At 40.1% G+C, this 22,627-nt stretch overlaps 1 protein-coding gene across 1 annotated transcript in view; it reads right to left on the bottom strand.

The window, feature by feature from the left end:
* Nucleotides 1-1,206: 1,206 nt before the first annotated feature.
* hspa12a (heat shock protein 12A) overlaps nucleotides 1,207-22,627 on the bottom strand; it is a gene marked incomplete at its 5' end in the record, with an annotated part of 40,493 nt that continues 19,072 nt past the window's right edge. The window contains 9 exons of the mRNA XM_084561679.1: nucleotides 1,207-5,019; nucleotides 6,568-6,671; nucleotides 8,307-8,565; nucleotides 8,649-8,753; nucleotides 10,820-10,906; nucleotides 15,854-16,025; nucleotides 18,654-18,770; nucleotides 19,106-19,210; nucleotides 19,890-20,076. Coding sequence (XP_084417805.1) covers nucleotides 4,388-5,019; nucleotides 6,568-6,671; nucleotides 8,307-8,565; nucleotides 8,649-8,753; nucleotides 10,820-10,906; nucleotides 15,854-16,025; nucleotides 18,654-18,770; nucleotides 19,106-19,210; nucleotides 19,890-20,076 — 1,768 coding nt within the window. The 3' untranslated portion in view covers nucleotides 1,207-4,387. The remainder of the gene's footprint in view (nucleotides 5,020-6,567; nucleotides 6,672-8,306; nucleotides 8,566-8,648; nucleotides 8,754-10,819; nucleotides 10,907-15,853; nucleotides 16,026-18,653; nucleotides 18,771-19,105; nucleotides 19,211-19,889; nucleotides 20,077-22,627) is intronic.

The following is a 22,627-nucleotide window of genomic DNA, read 5'->3' as shown; positions in this document are numbered from 1 at the left end:
CGCCCCACACCCCAAGAATAGCAAGCTAATGTCAGCTAAACATGTCTTCATATAGTATCATCATAGCTTTGAGTCTAAAGCTGCTACATAACAGTACCCGGTGCATCATATAATACTCAAGGTTAAGGAAAATACATAGCAATCATCTAGGCAAGGAAACAATAGAAACATGGTGTTATTAGATCCTTCCACTTGATATTCATCTCTCACGAGCACAGTGTAAAGAAGGGTTATTAGGTTAGTTACCAGTAAAGTATGTGAAGTGTTGCTCTACTATGTTCGCTATGAGCTGCCATCAAGTATGAGTATTAACAGTCCCAGCCCAGAAAGCAGCCCGGCCAGTCTCCAACACAGTGACAAAGCTGAGAAGAACACCACCACCAGCACCATCATCATCATCATCACCACCATCATCAGTGGTTAACCTTGATTTTGTGTAATAGTAGCAGTAATAAACTTGTTGTTTAGTCATTCCTATGCGACACATGCGAAACGTGCATTGCAGAAAGAGTGCTGAAAACAGCAGAGGGAACTGAAGTTTGTGCAACTTTGTACAGTGACACAGAAAAGCGAGACATGTCTAAATTCACAGTTCAAATGAAGGATCTATAAAATGGCTTTTAAACTGGTTACAATTAAGACCTCCAAAATTACTGATCAATACTGATGGCTCAATGATTACTTGGCCTCTGTCTTGCCAAACAGGTTGAGCAACTAAATTTTTCTTCCAGTCAACATATCAGGGTGCCATGTCGCCCCTTTAAATGATGTTTCACATCTACATACGTCATAATTACTGACCTAGCTTAGAGCATAAAGTATAAACAGCTTCCTCTCTCACTGAGTTGTGTTTGGACATGGTGACACTTAATGGTCATCTACTGTATACACACTTGTAAGGGCCACTGCAGCAAATTTATGACAGCAAGATTCTGCCCTTAAATCTAATTATTTCACTAAGTCAGTGCAATCACCAGATTTTACTCAAGGAGGCAAAATATCTGCAGGACTCTCATATTCATTTCAACACTGGTGAACTGTGATGACTTCAGCACACGCAAAATATTTGTGAGTAACTTTATCAAACAGACAATCTGACAGTGAAGCAGCAATCAGCAGCACCGCCACAGCTTTTGTTGCACAGGACCATGAAGGAAAAGACTGTCACGTGTGTGCCATCTGCAAAAATGATTGTACTAAGATTAGAAAGACCATAAAATGGGCTGCTGGAGGGAGCTCAGGCAGGGAGGGGCTATCTTAGTTTCAAATATACTAAGATGCTGACTCATAAATTCAAAGTGATGACGATGAGTCCAAAATGGAGGAAGCTATAATAATGCAAATTCATCTGGAGGGAGGAGGGTGGGAAGGAAGGGAACCTCCTGGGGGGGTTATCAGCAGAGCGGTTACATTCCAATATGAAGTATGCTCGCTAAAGTTAGCCTGCATTAAATTTGGAAATGCCCGTTTGCCAAAAGGTAACAAGTTTGAATCTATGCATATCAGCTGTTGTCTCCCCCAGATGTATATAACCCTGCTGTGTGAAAAAAGAAGCATCAACAAAAGAACATTTTGCCACGGAAAAAAAATTAACCACAGCCAAAGGTACCAACTGCATGTTGAGGTCACTACATTACAAGGACCAAGATTCCTTCTACCATCGTTCTTGCACCTTCCTAGCTGCCCACAGAGGTCGACTGAGATGATACAGAACTCACAGTAATGTTCCTTTAATTCTACCTGAAGTTCTTTTCACCAGGATGTCAGACTAACATGTTGAGTCACACTGAGATTTGGCAACAGCCTTCAGTGGACTCCCACTTAGTGAGACAGTTAGTGATAATGTCTGGAGTCACACTGTAGTGTAAAGGTAAATATATGATAAATGGGTGAAGGACTGCACTGTATGATCTGACTGGATGAGTGAATCTTGACATCACATTTTATTCATACTAGGCACTCATAATTAAGACTTAATTCTTTCATATTCATCTCATTAATATATGGTTCTGCATGACAGGTGGAAAATGGGACAGGACACATTCAGATTCTTCTACCGTCTGCACTGACTATCAGCAGATTTGTTCAATGAAATGCTTTGTTAAGGACGGAGGTATTCAAGTTTCCTTACAGATTGCAAAATAAGTATAAGAGTAAGGCAACATACTAAATGGTTGAGCAAACACAGCAATCAAATCTGCCTTGGCCTCTCATGCTATGGCTGGTGAGAAGAAAATGTCGAGTGGTGTCCACATGAAAGCAAACACACAAATGCACGCACGCACACACACGCACACGTATACACGCAATAGGCTCTAAAGCTGCTGAAACATTGCTAAAAATCTGTACAATATTTAAATACTGTATTTACAGAAGTAAACAAACTTTCTTATCTCAATCGGCCTGCACCGTTTATGTGCAACCACACCTCGATTCAAAAATATTCAAATGGGCAAGAAGCATTTGATCCAGCTAATAAGCACACGCATGCACAAATAAAGGCAACATTTAACCCCATTTAGTGGCTGTTCTTGCTTTTTAAATTGAGCTTGCAGCAAGTTTCACATTCTATGATTCAGATTAAACTTTGGATAATATTAAAGGTCTATACTGGTGATTCTGCATCCAATCAGTTATTTAGACTCATTTCAACACTGTGGGGTACTGAAAAATGACTTATTGCCATTGTCCATGCAGGTAATCTTCTTTTGAATGAACACTATCAAATTAAAACAAAGCTCTATTATTAAGTTTGTCTCTGCAAATGTCTGTAATACATGTTGCCATGAGAGCATCATCCCCCTGCATGAGGCTCTACAAAGCTAATTTAACCACCAGCAAAAACAAAACCTAACTGCATGTTATTCTCCCTATCAACACTTTTGCTTTGATAACACATGACATGACCGTGTAATGTGAACAAAAATAGTAACAACCCCCTGCAAAATTCCAATTTATGGCCCATAATGTTACAATCAGGTTCAGCCTTCATTAGCCTGGTATCCAACAGCAGCTAGAAGATATTTCCAATCAATAGCTTAATTAAATCTAAATCTGTGCACTACCTGTCCAGCACCCAACAGCAGACAGACAGTTAGGAAAAGAGAACACGGTGGAGCATTTAGTAGCTGAAAATCCCATTTTTTTTGTGGAGCTAGAGCTTAACTGACAAGAAGTTGAATTCAGTATGATTTCAAATCATTATTAATGTTGCTTGGATGAGGATAACCAACCACTTTATGAGGTGATGATACTATATACCGTTGTTTATATCTCATTTCAGTACAGTACAGTTGGCCAAAAACACCCCACAGTGAACTCTTGGTCCCATGTTCCTCCACAGCTCATATGTTTTACATAGCACTTCGGACATTGATAGGGTAATACCCAGATATGAACACGCTACAAATGGAACATCTTTATGATATAGCAAACTCGTCAGCATAGAGGACAACACCAACTAGCCCCTCTGCTTCACAAGCTGACAGGTATTTGGAATGCAACTCCTTGCTGCAAGCCTTCCATGAAATAAATTAACTACAACAAAAATCTTAGCAGTCTGCAAGTTCACTTAAGTAAATTACTAATGACAAAACGCTTTCTGGAGTATACAGTAGAGACTGAAAATAAAAAATAAATGTATACTTTAGAAAATGGTTTACACTGTACTTCAAGAGCAGATAATGCAAAACTTTTGATATTGTCCTCAGAACTGTAGTGTACTGGTGCTGATGTGATTTCTGAAAAGCATACTATCGTATTGTATTTGCATGTTATTATGCCCGTTTTATTCTTTTATCACATTCTGTAGTGAACACATGGAACAAGGAGATGCTGCATAAATCGGAAACAGTAATGATGTACAATGACTTGCTGTAACATGAAGTGTCATGAAAGAAGCATTCTGACTGAGTATTACTTTGTGTCTGTATTTGTGAATGAAGTGGCATTAATAGCATTTCCTCTGGAATACACAGAGATTCACTTTGAAAAGCTTTCCTATGCTACATTATGGCTGAGAAGTGATGGAGAGTTTAATAAGACATTAACAAAGCTTTCATCTTTCCTGTCAGGAGCTTTTAAACCTAACTCAATGAAGCTGTAGCCTCAGTGTGGGGTATCTGGGTTTGTTTTGAGCATATGGACACTATGGAGCGCCCCAGCAAATAAGCTCCTTGCTGTAACATGGCTTCTTCTATGTTTGGGTTTAAGGTAAAGTTCAACACTTTCATTTAGTCTACCATCCACTCTTAAACTGAAAGTGACTATGACTGATTAACATTAACAATAAAGACTTTTCAATATCTGCTTCTCATTTTGTGTCTGCGTGTGTGTGTAAGCTGCATGATTCCTACAATTCTGGAACATAAACTCTCTCAGGGCCTACTTAATGGCTTAGGAAGTCAATGTTAGCTTTGACAGTGCGTCCAGTGGACACATCCACTGCCATGGCCCGGATCTCTGTGTCACCAAACTGCATGAGCGTCTGGATCTCTCTACGTGCTGCCGTGCTTTCCGTTCCACTCACATCCAAGCGAAGTGTCCCACACTTCCTGACGCCGTGCTCACTGATGAACCCCACGGTTTCCTTTTCAGAACAGTAGACATGGATGACAATAACCTGCTGGGAAGGCTTGGCTGGTGTGTAGCTCCGCTTTACCATCTCGCCAAGTGCCACGGACTGGTCGGCGGCGATAAAGGTGTCGAAGACATCGGTGCACCAGCGTGTGCCGTCCTTCACCAGCAGCTTCTCTGGCGGGTGCTTGCCCTCCACAAAGCGATTGAGGACGCCCACGCCGTACGTGAGCGGCGAGCGGCGGACTTTAATAACACTGGGGTCCAGGCCAAACAGTACAGCACCTTTCAGGATGGTTAGGCCCACGTCATGGGGTATGATAATGCGGCTGCGGCCCTGAAGCATGTTCTGGACAGCTTGCTGTAGCAAGGGCGACTCGGCAAAACCTCCCACCAAGAACAGGAACTTAATATCGCTGACCTCAGGCTTCTCAAAGAGCTCAGCTAGAAGAAAAAACAGAATGTTCAGAATAACTGTTTAGCTGCATTTAGACAAACAAGCCAAAACATTTGCAAAGCACATGTCAGTTTGCCCCTTATACACCAGTTCTCTCTCTCTCTCTCTCTCTCTCTCTCAGTCTCCCACACACACACACAAACATTTGTTTATCTTTGTGAGGACACTGCCTAGCCTCTAACCATATCAACCAAATTCCTAACCCAACCTGAGTCTTAACCCTCAAACAGTCTGGTAAAGAAGTGAGGACCTGCCAATGTGTCCCCACTTTGCACAAATGTCCTCACTCTGGTCCTCGGAAAGATAGCTGAACAAGAAGCCACGCACACACACATACATCCCTACACTGGCCACAATGGATTAAATCTGTACCATCTTCAGCAAAGTACATTCACTGGGCAGAGGAGTCTATTTGAGACTATCTCCACAGATACACAGAGGAACTCTCTGTCCTTGTCACATATGGCTATTCAACTCTTCCCAGCCATGGCAGGGCAAAATGGATTCAATGCTCACCTCTATTAGGCTTAGACTGTCAGTCAGTTATGTCAGCCCTTTGCACAACTTGGATTTGTAATCACAGAAACTGTGGTCTTGTTCTTGTGCTGCCTGTACTTTTAACCTTACATTTTCTAGACTCACAGGAGGTTTATACTTCTAGGTTAAGTCAACAATGCAGACACTGGCAACGCAGAGCGCAAGAGCTGTGATTGGTCAACGTAGTAGTAGTGTGTTTGCACTCTCCGAAATTTTCATATTGATTGTTTTGGATCAATAAAGAATCTGTAAGGTTAACTGACAAAGCCTGGAATACAGACATAAGTTGTGCCATTTAGGCTGAATTTCGCGGAAATTTCAAAAACCCTAATTTCGAAAGTTTCAGTCGCCATTGTCGCCAAGTGAAGAAGGAAGTAGAGACAAAAATGAACCCGAATGACAAAAAAGACACAGCGGCGACTAACGTTTTGGTGGCATTTTTACAGAGCGAGCCAGACTGCCGAGTATAAATGGCAGTTTGTAAACAGGTCAGTCATGTTACACTATGAAATGGTAATGCTCAAGGCTTCCAGATTGTAACTTTTTAATTTAGTGTGGAGGGAGATTTGATATTGGTGGAGTCGGTGCACATTATGAGTAAGCATTCTGTGACCCACCCCCGGAGTTAGGATCATCACTGGTTTTGATAACCCTGACCCCTGGGGTGATCTTACTGTCTGTCTGACCACTCCATTTGGATTTTATTATGGGGCGTATATACAACCAATCAAAGCCATTTTGTTGTAAACTAATTCAACTCCACTGCAGTCAGAGTACATAATTTGACTACATTGCTGTTATTTTTCTGCCCAGCACCACATAAAGCCCATCTGAACGATCTGATCAGCCGGGCAGATCTTTGCCAGAACATGATCAATTCCAGCCAGACCCACTCCAGAGCAAATGTCCACTACAAATAAATGTGTGGGCGAGGAAGTTGGTCTACCTTCCAGGCCAGTACTGTATGTGTCTGCCTGTGTGTTACAAATATAGCTTACTGAGATGCTGGATGATATGGTCTATTGTGGGCTTAAAGAGGGAATTCATGGCATCTGGATTCATCCTCAGCATCCCCTGAGATGACCATTTAACAAAGTCCACACTGTAGAGAAGAGGAGAGAAAAATCAACACATTATGTTGAATGAAAGCCTCTAGGGGATATGTGGTGGACAATAACATGTGTGAATGTCCATACAAACAAAACATGCGTGTTAAAAGGAAAAAGAACAGAAGTTAAAAACTAAGAGATAAAATATATAATATTTTTAAATTAAAGCACCGTTTAAAAACAACAGCAGGTACATTTCAATTAAAGCGCAAAGCAGATATATCACGTAAATTAAACCTGGAATTTGGACAGCCACAACGGATATTAAATTTATTAAATATCCTGTTTCATGGGTGTGCTTATGTGCTCCGTTTTTTGTAGCACCACTTTATCACAGTATTGCAGTTTGAAAATGCAAGCCAGCTTGTGTCTTTCTCTGCTAAGTTTACATGTTCTCCCTATGCCTGCGCGGGTTTCCTGTCACATCATAGTCAGTCCAGTTTATGCTGAAATAGCTTCAGAAAGGTACAATTCAACTGGATGAACATTTTGGAGGATGTAGTTTGTGGTGCTGTTAAACTAGATTGAATTAAACACTATGTTTCTGTTATTCTGCCTTACCCACTGACTACAAAAATAATAGAAACATGTCTCAGCATGCAATACAACACTATAAAACTCAACAGTACTACAAACCACAGCCTCCAAAATGTAAACACAGTTGAATCAACAGCTCTCTCAGTTACTTTACACAAAAGCCAAATATTGTAATCTTCATGAAGCTAAGATTTAGTTACATTAAAATGTATTAGTTCTCACTGACGTACTGTACCAAATCTGGAAAGTATGTGTGGTGAACAACACATTTCTACACTGAATAAATCTGAACTTTTGTTGAATAGTATCAGTAAGGAAACGGTAAACTTTGAAAGGCTTCCTTTATTCACAGATACAATGCTAACATGTGTCATAATTAGGTTTGAATAAAAGTTCAAACATTTAATATTATTTAGCAGATAACCAAAGAACTGTATTTCTTCAGAAAACAGGCAATATGCTAACTGAAAAATAAGGCACATGCAAGTCAGCAGCTTTCTGTGTGTGTCCTTAAAATATGTGATCATTAATGGAAAGTAGCACATACAGAAAAAGTGTTGAGAAAGTGTTATTCTGGTTTATGTTGATCTATTTCATAACTAAAAAATAACAACATAAGTGGGAGAATGTTTGTCCGTGATTCAGATGATGTAGCTGAATCACTGCCTTCCATCCAGTAGGCTACTTTAACATGTTTTGTTGGCAATTTAATATAATTTACAATGTATAATTAATGTATGATTAATAAGTTGGTATCTGGTATGTATGTACATCTTATAACTATTTGCCTTCCCTTTAAAACAATGCCAGCATGATGACAGAGACAGAGTCATCCTGTCAAACTATCAATCCTGCCCCCACATGCTCTAGCCTATATCAATGTGGCATATCTTGATTAGTCTTACAGTGACAGGTGGCAGTAAATAAATAAAATAAAATATTAACTATTATGTTCTAATGTTTTTTTTAATGACAACAGTTCTGATCAGTCAAGTTTAGGTTCAAGTTTAGGCAGTTCAGGCTCAGACAGACACAGACAGACACATTCCAACATGACAGATCAAGGTCGCTGGATTTCTTTTTGCACTCACTTGCTTTTGCGCAGTGCATGCTCCACACTGTGGCCCCGGTACTTCTTGTAGTAGTCAATAAAGGAAAAGGGCAGGTTAATATTAAGGGGGTTGGTTCTGTCCGGAGCTGCTGCTCTCTTCCGAGACTCGAATGCAATCATGAGATCCACCCAGGCGGCTGGCCTCTTTAGCTTAAACTGGTCAATAAAATCCTGCCCGAAGATCTTACACAGCAGCTTCTCAAATTCATAGTCAATCCCAATAGAGCCGTAGGGACCACCTAGGAGAGGAGGTGGTTTTGCTTGTGAATAAAATAAAATAAGTTGAAATTTCAGCTGCAAAATGTATGTGTCTTGGGTTTACCTGAGGCCTTGTAGAGCTCTTTTAGATGTCCCTCTGGAAGACGAATCTGATGGACAGTCAGGTCTACTGTACCTCCGCCACAGTCCACCACCACATAACGGTCACCTGCACAGAAATACAGAAATGGAACACAGTGTACACCAAGCTCAGACACAAGGCAGGGCTCACTGCTCTGACATGCCACCACTGCCACCTATCTCATACCACTCTGCTGTCTGTGCAAACATTCTCAACGGAGGTTGGATGCAATTCTAACAGCTCAGTGAACTAGGCCACTGACAGTACTGCTCAGCTACATAATTGGTGGCTATATTGTCATGAGCCCAGTGTTGAGGCGATGAAAGAAGACAAGGTGGATGAGGTTAAAGATGGTTAGCAGTAGCTGACATTTCAGACTTCAGATGATTCCCTCAGTGAAACATATCCAAAGTCTCAAAGAACCCAGTGTCAGTGTGAAGCTTAAGGTGGGTAACTTTACTAATACAAGTCCCATTTGTATTACATACATACATACATAGATACATAGATACACAAACACAATGTGTCCGTTGCTGTCCGACTGGATTCAGTTACTAATTTGCAGTCAGAATGATGCTAAATTCATTTTTACATTTTGGGTTAACCTTTTAGAGGACGAAAACAACCAAGTCACACCAAGTAAAGTGTCTTGAGACAATCTGTATTGTCATTGATGCTATGTACATAAAATTGGATTCAACTGACCCATTGTCTACCATGCTGCTTTTCTTCAGAATCATATAATGTTTCAGCTGTCTAGTGTTCTACAGATGATCTGAAGGACAGTAGCTAGCAGGGAAGTTTCCTGCTAATATCAGTTTTAAGGCATATATCTCAGCATAGTTTTAAAATATTTTTTTTTGTTCATACAGTGGTACTTAATGACCCATCATGAGACTGGCCAACATTTCTTCCAGTTATGGCAACAATGTACAATCCAATAGGGCACCAAAACAGGCAGTCAGGTGATCAAACAGGTAGTAACAGGACTTGAGTTATATGCTCCCATGAAAGCAGTTAAAACGAAGATTGTAGTTGGACCCCTAATCCATCTGGGTTAAGGGGTAGTGAATCAGTGTAACGAGTCTTATTCATGTAAAGAGGAAAATAGGGTAAAACAAACATGTTTTCCAAAAAAAAAAAAAAACATGAACTCTATAATCTGTCAATGAAATGAATGACAGCAGGACTGTTACTTTTAATAGGCTGTGTGTATGTATTTGTGCCCTCTCTATTTAAGCTTTATGTATCTATGCATTTATGTAAGTGCAATCAGTTTCGGACACCTACTGTCCAATGCCTGTGTTACATCCTCAATATGCACTATGCAATAACCACTCATTGTCTGATAATTTAAATTATAGCAGACCATTTATTTACTATGGCAGACTAGATTTTACTTATTCCAGAGTATTGAGACATCTTAATAATTACTGGTACTTAGCTGTTCTGTTAAAACAAAGGCTCACTGTCACTGCTGCTGTTGTCAGAACCATGAACACTGCAGTTTATTATGTGTATAAGATGCACAAATTGCACAGCGGTATGATACAAAAAGGTGGACTGCTGTGTGTGTGAAAGTGTTGGAAAACTGTATTCTCTCTTGGTCAAGCAAAGCGTACTTGATAGGCTATTTTTTTGATTTTTGACTTATCTCCTCCTTTATGCCCCTGACATTATTTTAGAGAAATAAAAGCTTAAGCTGTAACTTGAAACAGCTTATTTTACGGTCAAATGGAGGATGAGAGGATTAAAAATGTTGCTTTGAATTTCTCACGACACAGGAAAACTGTGCACAAATACAAAATACTTAGTGTTTTAGTCTGTACACTGTGATAATTACAACAGATATTTAATTATTGCTCATCCTTGGTTTGTCTTCCAACTTAAGGTTTGACATGCGTGGCCTTTTAATATTACATTTGGATAACTGGGACTACTAAAAAACCTGAGAAATATGATGACATTTTAAAAAATCATTCTTTACAGCCTGATTTTTCTCTACATATGTCTTTTACCAGAAATCAACATTCTATAACTCTCAAAATGTATCTAAAATCTAGTACCTAATCTGACAGATTAGCAACATAGAAAACAGCAAGAGGAGGAAAAGAAAGTCAAAACAGATGAGTAAAAGAAGTGAAAGACTCTACCTTCTTCCAGCTCCGACCAAAGCTCCCCTATGACATTTTCCACCAAAAAGGTGCGGCTCTGCCGGTTGCGCCGTACATGCTCCTTAGCTGGTTGTTAACAGAAAGAGAATGTTCTGGTGAGTGTGATAGAGGCGTGAAGCTCTGCTGTGAAGCTGTGCAGCTCATATACAGTGGTGGGTGAGACAAGCAGCAGGCTGAGGTGCACACGTATCTGCACTACGAGCAAGTCTCATTCCTACCCTGTTACCCAACCTGTAATGGATATCAAATCACTGGATTTAAACGAGTATTAAATGCATCATTTGCCTGTCCAATACCAGTGTACAGACCTTTCAGAAAGTATAACACCTCTTTCCTGCTTTCTGCATAGTTTTGTAGATTTTATTAGATATATATTAGAATCAGAAACCCATAACAACAAAGTGAAAACATATTGGCCCTTTTTGTGAATTTATGCAAAATCAAAGCTGAAGTCTCTTATTTACCAGCGCTTTAAAGGCCTCAATGATAAAACTTTGGTGAGGCATGACAGTGGAAGCATCATGCTATGCAGGTGCTTCAGCAGCAGAGGAAAAGGAAACTGGTTAGAACTGTGGAAAGAAAGACTGCTGCAACATGTCCTTAGAGAAAACTTGCTTGACAATGCTACAATGTTAGGCCGGAGAAATTGCTCAATGCTAGCAAGAAGCTATCAGTAAACCAAGGCATACAGCCAAGACAGACAAGACTGTACATGAGTGGCGCAGCTACAGTCCAGACATCCAGCTAGACCCATATATTTCTGGTCACCGACACAGTTTCTATTGAGTTTTTAATTGACCAAGCTAACATCTGGAGAGACCTGAAGAAGGTAGTTGACAGTAGATTTTCATTCAGTCTGTCAGTGTTTGCATGCATGAATGAGAAACTCAAATCTGTAATGTCTGTCCAAGGAGATTCTGCAAAGTACTGAATTACACCAATCAGCCATAACATTAAAACCACTGACAGGAGAAGTAAACAACACTGACAAGCGTGTGACTATTATTAAGAACAACTCAAAAAACACAAAGAACAGCACAATGTGTTGACCTGGCCTAATTTACTAGATCCCAAACTGATCAAGATGATCCACAGAGGCCCCTCCCCTCAACCCATAGGACCCAAAGGCCTCCACTAACAACATTCTGTCACTAGACACCACAGGACACCCTCAGAAGGCCCATGTCCATTCTCTGATGAGTCACAACTATTTTGGAGGCACAAAGGAGATCTACACAATATTAGGAAGGTGGTCATAATGTTATGCCTGATCGGTGTCTGAATACTTTTGTAAATGAGAGATGCAGTTTTTGACTTATGTGAACAATTTGCAAAGATTTCTAAAAGTTACCAGTCATTATTGGTTACTGAATGCAGATTGGTGTGTACAATGTAAGTTTTATTCATTTAAAATGGAACCTAATGACAAAACTTCATGCAAAGGAGAAATGTTCTAAAGAAACATTTCTGAAGTGACTGTATGTAGAGCAGACAGCACTACACAGATGCAAAAAAGGAAAGTCTAAGTGGAGCTGGGCATTGGTTTGATTTTGTTGATTCTCAACTCTGATCGTGCAATCAAGGTGACTGGTTTAAGGTACTTCAAGACAGTCTATGAGATAACACTGACAGGTGCTAAACGTTATAAGGAATGTACTTGTTTTACTAAAATACAAAATCTTGGTCAAAGTCAACCGTCATGCTATCGCAGCAGCTTCATGATTCTATATTCATGCTCAGTGAATGGGAAGGTTATTTCACCATGATCAGGTTTAAGCATAAAGCCTCCTGAGTCAGTTTTAACGAGAAAACATGTTTCTGCAAAAGTGCAAAGCAAAAAAAAAAAAAATACTGTTGCCACAACAACCAGACAACAAACAACTACTTCACCAGGGTGTTTAACCTGCAGGGCATTAAAGCCATCTGACCTAAGTTTGACTGGCTAATAGCAGGAAGACCTGGCAGAAGTAAATGTCAGAGGGACATTTCCTCCTACATAAAGGAAACAATACAGAAAAGGAAGGACAACTCTCCAATTCACATTAACTGTGCAGAGGGCATGAGAGAGGTCTACCGTTAGCATTAAGTCAGTCAAACATTCCAGAAACATAATCAGACCAACAGCAATTACCTCCCAGGACAGCTATGAAGTAACATGTTCTGCAGAATATTTCAAGAAGATACTTAAGTAGATTTATCGCTATAAAATCGTACAAACAGTACAAAGAAATATCAGCCAGGAGCTAGTAGAAAAGACAAATGAAAAATCTATCGCTTGCAGTTAGGCCTTTTAGACAGAAGAGGAATCAACAAGAATGCTCATCAAAGCCAAAAGAAAAATGCAGCAGTGTGTTCAAAGTTGATTGCTTCTCTTGTGACATCGACTCTAAAAGACATGAGCTGCTTATACTAGCTTGACAGATTACTAAATATGGGTTTATCTTTGCTAGCCATACCATTGTATCATACTGTGAGACTGCTCATGCTTAAGAATTCGCAAATCATCCAGATAGCACTCCATCAACAATGCAGAAAAGCAAGCAAAATTATAATATAATGTTGCACATGACATTTTAAAGTCGTGCCTGAATAAAATAATGTTATGGCTGCAAGGAACACTTACTAAAAATAAGTTGCAATTCACTGCAATAGTTGAACAATCCTATATTTTATTTGCGTTTTACTCAACTACAGTCCTCCCTAAGTGGTAACACCCGTGACACTTCTCAGTTGGGTTTAAGGTCACACTAAAGGACAGAGTTGTCAATGACCCTGTATTTACTGCTGATGCTGGTGGCTTCGTGAGCAGTGCGTCAATATCTATGACACAGCTCAAAATTGGTTTAAGTCTAATCTGACTGATCCCTCTTCACCAACATGGAACCCTACGTATGAAATCTTGGTGTGATTATTAATTCTTATTTTTTTGACCTTGTTGGAAATTTGCAGATTAAATCATTACTAAAGACCAGCTGGTTTAAATGAGAAGGTTTGTCTGAGGTCAAACATTTTCCTTCCTTTGAAGACCTTGAAAATGCCACTCTTGGTTTTATTAATTCCAGTCTGGACTATTGCAGTTTATTTTACACTGGTATGAGCCAGCCATTTAGTTCCAGGTTGCATTAGGTTTGACTTGTTTTTCTTCTTTACTGCTTAATGTTTTTTGTTTTAATGTCATGCAGCTAAGGAAAGGACACCTCTTTAAGGGCTACAACATGAACAAACACATTCATAGGCAAGGGAACAAAACAGAACAATTAAATAAACGAAGACATTGTGTTTTTACTAGTGTATCTGTGGTGACTAGAGAAAAGACTGAAGTAAACCTTGTAAATCCTCAGTTTTGGTGGTAATGGTCATGAATAGCAGTGAAAAACGTGTGGGGAAAAAAGAAAGTAGAAGTGGGTATTTGCTTTTGCTGCTTCTCATGTGTCAGACTAATCTCTGAAATATTCAGAATTTACTGTTTACTAAAATAACGACCGAAGACTGATTGACAGCAATGATATTCTGACTTGGAAAGTATTGCATCCCTTGAATTAAAGGCTGTTTACTGATGTTTAAAAAAGGTGCCCAATGTTGTTTTTCTTTATTTCTTTACTTCCATTGCATCACCACCTGAGTGAGATGCGAATAAGAAAAATCCAATTATTTATAAATGCCCTGCATTCACAATCAGTACGCAAACGTGTGACCTATCAGACGGAACTCTGAATTACTGGAATACTCAACAGAGTTTTTGCACAGTTCAGATTTTCCATATTGTGCAGAGCTTGAGGAGTTACATAGGAACCTCCAGCACTCAAACGTGCACTATTATGTCAAACAATAAGCAATGAGTGTAATATTAGCCAAACAGAGACACCGTGCTGTAATCTTTGTTGCAGCAGCCTTGACCTCACCAACCTGCTCAGTGTTTATCGCTTATAATTGAGTCTCTCTTCTCATTCTCTTTTCTCTTCTGTTTGACCTGCCTTGTTTTCAGTTTCTGTACCCTGCCAGCCTCTAACAGATGGGTCCCTCCGTATGAGCTGGGTTCTGCTCAAGATTCCTTCCTGTTAAAGGGAGTTTTTCCTTGCTATGTTACCTAACGGCTTACTTTGGGAAGTCCAGGCACTGGCTTATGTAACGTGTCTAATAAAGTTTTACTGAATTTAATACAGTTTGCTTTCATAACCTTTACAACAGAACGAGTATGCAGTGATGGACACAAGCTGAAGTCTGCAAATAATAAGATAGTGGGCTTTTAGAGAATTGCCAATATTGCCCATATTCAGGCAGGGACTGAACAGAAAGACTGGATCACAGGCAGTATGAGATAAATAAGGATTGTGTTGAACTGTAAATTATTATTATTTCAGTGGATTCCCACAGCTGTGCCCAGTTTAAGTAATACTCAATTGGGCCAGGCCAGAGGCAGGATTTTGATACCATGTCTATACTCCTGGGTCATAACTGCATAGAGTCTGATTCAGCAGTGCCCATTTCTGAGATTTTGTGTGTTCATTTTTGTATAATGGGATAAAGAGGTGATGTGCTGTCCACCATTACGGTCTATGTTTTAACCAGTTTGTTACATTCATATCTGTTTCATATCATTGTTGATTTTCATATTATATTTAAAGACAAGTTCTTTTGTATAGGACGGAATCTCAGAAAAGAAGCAAAAGCAAGTTGAAATGTGATGGTTAAAACACAAGGTAGGTGAAGGTGTCATCGTACCCTCATGCATTAGTGTCTGAATTAAAAAAGTAAACAGTTTTACCATGGCCTGGAGACACTATTAAAAACAGCAACATTCACCAGGAGGAAACACAGCATGTTACAATGTCAGTACAAATGTGTACACGGCACTGATAGAGAAACTTTACACAGACAAATCTGGATAACAGTACACAATTACTGAAATGAAGCTTGGAGTCAGAGGTGGTAAGTAATGTATCATCAAAACATCACAGAAAATGAATCAACCAGTCATCAGAACCACTTGATGTCAGTGTTAGGGGAACATACCTTGGCTCATTCCGCTCCCCACGTTCTCAGTGGGGCTGAAGCCGTTCTGGGTGGTCTGGGAGGCCAGGTCCACCATCTGGTGGAGACGAAGCTTGCGGCAATAGATTGATGCTGCTTCAGGTTCTAAGGCAATGATCAACTGCTCTGGGTTTTCACGGGACACCAGACCAGACTACACAAGGAGAGAATACAACAAGAGAATATGCTTCAACTCTAACATAACCTTGAGGTGTCAATTCCAGACTTTCTGGAGTTATTATGTAAAAATGCACGTGTTTAGTTGGGTAGTATAAAAAATGTGAACATGAAATACACGCTGTGACACGTGTCGATTTTCAGTTTCAATTTTCAATGAGAATGAATCAAAATTGTTGCAAGACGCTTTCAACCCACAGCCTGAAAGCCTGAAAGCAAGCATTAAGTCAATCACAGAGGTGGGCAGGGAAAAACATTGAATCGACAGTGGAGATCAGCATGATTCAGGAGAGGCCAGCTCTGTAGTTGTAGCTCTTTCTAGCTAGTCCTAGACCCAGCTTGGTTTGTCTGGGCCTTAAGACTGGATCTGTAAACCCTCACATTACCAGATAATCTGAATTTGGAGATAAATTGTCCAGAAACATCTGTAGTTTGAGCCCAACATACTGTAACTGTGAGGGCGAGGCTTGTTTTGGAACCACTGACACACAGAGAAAATTACAACTGCTATAAATCACACTCCAGCAATATGAATATTTCATTCCAGTAGTGACAGATCTCATTAATTTCTTTTTCAGATTTCACTCAGGTTCTTCTTTCTTCCTTACTTTATCTCTAGGCTCCTTAAAAGGAGCCATGCTTGGATAAAGAAATCTAAAATTCTGCACTGATTTTATGGAGCGTAGGAGCCAGGAAGAAACAGTACTTGGCGGGTTAGCAGAGAAAATAGGAAGACAAAGAGCTGTAAGTTATGTCATGTCCCAGGAGAACTAAGGGATGAGGTAATCATGGGAGGAGGAGAGAGAGTCAGAGAGCTGTTCACTTGTTCCCTCCCTCCACCTCTGCTGTCCTCCAAGAACAGCCAATGAAATGAATCCCACTGCCTGATGCTGAGTCACTGCAGACGCCAAGCTTCCTCTCTGCTCTCATTCTCTCCATCCGAGTTCTAATCACATCCTCTCTCCATCAGCTCATCCCACTGTCTTGACTTCAGTCCTAAGCTAAAAGCTGCCCTCCTTTTCTTCTGCCCTCACCCGCATCCCCCTCTTCCTTCTCTTTTAGCGCAGGTAACAGGGATGTGAACAGGACAAAGGGATGACATAAGGTGGAAAGACAGCTGGGTAACAGACATCTGAGCCAGTCTGGAACTTTTTCGTGTGGTATAAGATTTTAGACTCATGACTTTTAGACTCATGACTTTTGAAATCATTCCTACGACTGGAATCAAGGTATGAAGGAGAAAGTTTTGACCAGTCTCATGTATTAGCAATGTTCCACCATAAATGGTATGGTATGGATGCGTTCTGATACAAACGCATTTTCCTTTGCCAACACTATAGGCAACTGCAAATAAAAAAATGGTGACCTGTAAAAACACTGACTCCATGACAAAGTTGAAGGTGGAGTTACATTTTGGAACTACAGTATATCCTGTCCAGTAGCATCGAGGTGCACAGTTACACACAGCTTATGCACAGCTTCCTGCAGCCTTATAGTTTGCTTATGCGTTAATCAAGCACAGATGTGATACACTGTAGAGTCAACTCGTGACCGTTTGTTGGAGAAAAAAAAAAAAAAAAAACTAAGACAGCCTCAGTATAAGATTTTCCATCATTAGGTCTGGCAACAACGTCAAATATGCAGGGTCATTTAAAGGGCAGTTTGCTAAGCATTTTTTCTCATTCCATTTAAGGCTGAGGTAATATATGATGCTTTCACATCTCCCAAATACATAGTGCATTTGTTCTGTAAGGGATTTATAGCAAAAACCGGCCCAGTTGGAAGCTACAAAACACATTACAAAGACGCTGGAACTAAAGTACCAAGAATCATTTTTTCATTATGGTAAATGTAAGTGCTTCAAAATTTTGGGGTTCAGCATTTTGCACAAGGACACTTTCACACGTGGACAGGAGGAGGAACAATTGAACCAGCAACACTGAGATTAGATATGAGCCACAGCCACCAACAGTTCGCTACAGATGTCTTTTTGTCGTATTCTTTCACAAACTTAGTAAGCATTTTCTTTTGTTTCTTTTTTTTCTTTAAAAGCATCCCTCTTATTATCATTTTGATGCAAATCTGCTACGGTTGGCTGTGGTTCAGCCCAGCCTAGTTGTGAATATGTGCGCACTTGTGTGAACAACTGGGCAGAAGTGTCAGTGTGACAAATGTAACATGACTAATCCAGCAATCACATGCAGACAGACAAGAGACTTTTTTCTGTGTGTGTATTTTGTGTTGACTGATTTGTGGTCGAGGGGACGTGCAAGCTAAATCAGAAGTGACACTTGGAGTGGGATGGTGAACCCAACATCTTTGACAGTGTTAATCACCACTAAAACCCTTTGACTTAAAGCCTACAAAGTACGTCTAGTGCAGAAAATCACATAAATGGAAATACGCAATAAAACATTAATCATGTCATGTGCAGTGTGACTGTGGGTCTTTATTTCTCTGTGGCACTGTAGCAAAATTGTGTACTATTCTCTCACAAACTGTCAGTGTTCCAACACAAACATCATTTTACTAAACCACCATAGATAATCCTGTCTTTCTTTCCTTCAAGCTTTCTAACTGGAGTCTGGTCTGTTTCTTAGCCTACCTTATAGGCAGCTTCTCTCATGAACTGCTTTGCAGGCATTTTCCAGATGGCAGGAACAGTGATCACCCATCTTACATCATTGTTGTCAAACTCGCCACCTGTCTGATCACTCAGCTCCTGTGGAATGAACATTTAAACACACATTCTTGGTTATATAATTCACTGTCAAGGGTTTCTGAATTCAGAACAAACGTCATAGCTGAGTCTGGTTTACAGCTCATTCTTTTCATCTCTACCACTCTTCCCTTTGAATGGATTTCTTAAGCAATTTATAACATATGGTAATGGTAATATGTAAGTTTTAGGCAAGGACTTTGCAAGAAATCTGTCCATTGTGGGCTTATTCTTATAATTCCAGTTCTCCAGGATGTAATTATAAGAATATCCACCAGATAATACATTGCACTGTATAAAATAGAAAATGTTGTGCTGGCAGAAATACGGTATGTTACCTTTAGTGCTTGCTCCTTAAAAAAGGCCAGTGCATATGCAAAGATGTCAATAGCTTTCACTCGCTTCCCATTGGCTGCGTGGAGGTCGGTGTCGATGGACAGATTCTAAATGCAGAGAATTATAGTTAAACATGCATGAAAGAAAACCCGTACTCATTCATCATAGGAATGCGAGATATGAGGTCTAGATTTGCGATAATATGTTCTCCTTTTCTCTGTGTGCATTGTAGATACTACTGATACACAGTATTACACTTGTCAGGGATATTTAGTGTTTTTCTCTTGGCATTGTGATGGTCACCATGAGCCAACACTTGAATTAAATGAGTGTATTTGAATTGCTAGCCAGACTGCCATAAACTTCAAGGTAGCTAATTTTAGTAGTGAAAATCATGTTTGAATAGTAGCAGGGAACTCTGTGCGTCTGTCTAATTTCATGCTCATATGCTTCAAGTGTGGCTATAATCACTACTACATTAAAACCTTGTGGTGGTGGTGGTGGTTAAGTCAGTTTAGATATTTAATTTAACAACTAAAAATATCCTCTAATTCTTCTGACATATTTATGATTACACTGCAGCGGGAACACAGAGGCATGAAAAATAAAAAGTCAAGAGTCTGCTGCAGTATCAGCATGCAATACATCACAGCTGCCAAGGTGAGCACAGTCAATGTGTAAAGAGGATGGAGTGTGTTTATAGCGCTGCTGCTTGCTAGAAGGGTAGCCAGGAAAGCTGCAGTGAATTTATTATATAGGGTGTGTTCAATGTGTTTGTAATCTTACTGCAGTGGTGTGAAGCTTCATTTTGAATTTTTCCAGGTAGAGCCATTGCTTGGACTCGCTGGGGTCTAAGTCATGGTAGAAGTCACGAGCCGCATAGCCAAAACTATGGAACTTTCTGTCTGGAGTCAGTAAGATAGTGGTTGGAGTCTTCTGATTGGACACACCAGGGTCTCCACCCTCCCAACGCCTGGGAAGAGACAAGACAGTCATCAATAAAAGAGTATGTCTGCTTTTGTAGAAACCAAGTCTTGACGTTTGGATCTGTTAGCATGATGTAGTTGATGCAGCCGAGCAATAATTTGTCAGGGCAAATATAATTTTAAAATATCAATTTACATGCTTTTTGTAACATTCACAGAACTTGTAAATACTTCTCAAATTCAAACCAATCAAATGCCAAATGAACCCAGTCCCTTGATAAGTTGAGCTACCTCAGTATTTCTGTAAAAATGGAGGTCAGCTGTAGCTTGGAAGCTAGCCCGACTTCCCCCACCCACTAAATTGCATCTATGCGGGTCATCTTTACCGAGCTGTTACAAGCTGAGGTAAAACTAATTTTCAAATGAGAATATTCAAAGGTTGCATCATGTGGAGAGAGGAGTGGAGTTTTAAATTGGTAAGAAGAGGATTTACCATCCATCTCCAAATAGCTGTAAGCACCTAAGGTTGTTTTCTGTCTTTGCGATGTTGTTGTAATCAATAAGGCTCCAGCTATATTTGTTTCTCTCTGACACAAAACACATTTTTCTCAAAACCAAGGAATCCAGGAACATCTAGAGCTATTCTCACTACAAATCTTTCAGCACAGAGTGAAAATAAGATATTCAGTTTTATCTGAAGGTTATACTTATTAATCTGTGTGTGGAGGAAATTCTTGATGTACATTTTTCTCATTCAAGGACATTCAAGAAAATATATTAAGTTTAACTACAGAATTTAAACAACCTGATTCTGAACACCAGCAAGACCAAGGGAGTCTACAGGAGGACTACAGGAGGTCCAGGAAGACAGAGCACACTCCTCTCCTCATACAAGGGGAGGCGGTCGAGCGTGTCAATGACATTAAATTCCTGGGCACCCACATCACATCTGACCTGACGTGGTCTGTCCACAGTGCACACCTGGTGAAGAAGGCCCAACAGAGGCTTTTCTTCCTCAGGAAGCTGAAGAGGGCTGGACTATCCTGTCAACTACTCACCAACTTCTATAGGACCACAATAGAACCCATCCTCTGTCTCAGTGTGACACTGTGATACGGGAGCTGCACAGCACAGGACAGGAAGGACTTAACTTGGGTGATAAGAACTGCACAGGGGACTGTGTGTGTGTGTGGGGGGGGGGTCCTCGCCCAGATTTGGACTCAGTCCATGTGAACAGATACCACGCACCCGGACCATTGACTGTTTGTATGTCCCCCATCACGGGAAAGTTCCAGAAACATCAGAACTACAACCAGCTTCTTCCCCAGAGCTGTGAAATCAATCCCCCCCCCCCCCCCCCCCCCCCCCCCCCCGTCTTGCATACATACACACACTCAACCCTCCCCCCAGACACACACAGACACATCTCCCCCCTGCTGACACTCACCCCCACCATGGACACTTTACAAGCCATTGCAATGTTTGCACTGTATGTTTACAAGGTTTGCTGCTGACTACTCATATGTATATATCTGTACAGCTTTCTTTTTCTTTTATTCTTATAGCGCTTATTCTATTGTTTCTATATTTGCACTAATCAAGCCAACAAGATGTGATTTGACACTCAACTAAACTAACCCAACTGGGGGTATTTAAAAGCATAGTCCTAATAAGTGCAATAGTAAATAGTAAATTCTGCTAATAGTAAATCAGTAGTGGAAAACCAACATATACACATTTATGAAGGCCTCATAGTGTTAGCTTCCATTCTAGCCGATCTTTCAACTGAATTATTTCGAATATACAGATGTAAAACTGCAAGAGCAGACAAACAATTGGACATACCTACTCAGTCAATGGTCTTTCTTTATTTGAACTATTAAGAATATCAAACATTAGATATTAAACCGTACCTCAGATGACTGGTTGAAGCCTGATAATATTGTCAAATAGACAGGATAGCCAGTCAGACTGATGGGATAGTCAAGCAATCTGTTTTTCAGTCCTGCCAATGCATCTTCTCAGAATGACTGCATCTGAGTCTTTCAAACTACTGTTTAATATTCACTTGGACTGAGGGAGCAAACGTTCAGCATCAGAGTTAAAATACTAATATTGCTACACACTTGCATTAACAAGAACACTTCTTTTTTACAACATTAAATTATAGCTATTCTTACTCGGCCGGCTTGCTAGAAACTAATTATTAGAGTTGGGCCTCAATGATTTACAGCACTGTATTAACACAAACAGACGATCTTATTTGTGAACTCTGAATTTTGCCAGCTGTCTTCTCTTCAAGAAAAACCAGAAGCAATCTATCCTCCTCGTAATGTGGTAGTAAGAGAGAGCAAGCAGAAGCAAATGAATGTGCTGCACGCTGCTCCACAACGAAAGAACTTTTAATCCATTTTAAATGGTAAAAAAATAAAAAAAATAAAATCCAGAAATCCAGAAATCCAGTCAATCTTGTCTCCCACTGGACAAGACCAAAAGCACTGGAGACACCTTGGACACAACCCTTCCCCCTGAATCACTGCTGCAGCTGTCCCATGCCACCACAGGAAGTGACCTCTGTAGATACATAAAACTTTAAAG

Source organism: Chelon labrosus, assembly GCF_963514085.1.
Source record: "Chelon labrosus genome assembly, chromosome: 15".
In the NCBI taxonomy this organism is placed as follows: Eukaryota; Metazoa; Chordata; class Actinopteri; order Mugiliformes; family Mugilidae; genus Chelon; species Chelon labrosus.
Note: the sequence above shows the minus strand (reverse complement) of the source record. Positions and strands in the feature narration are given on the sequence as shown.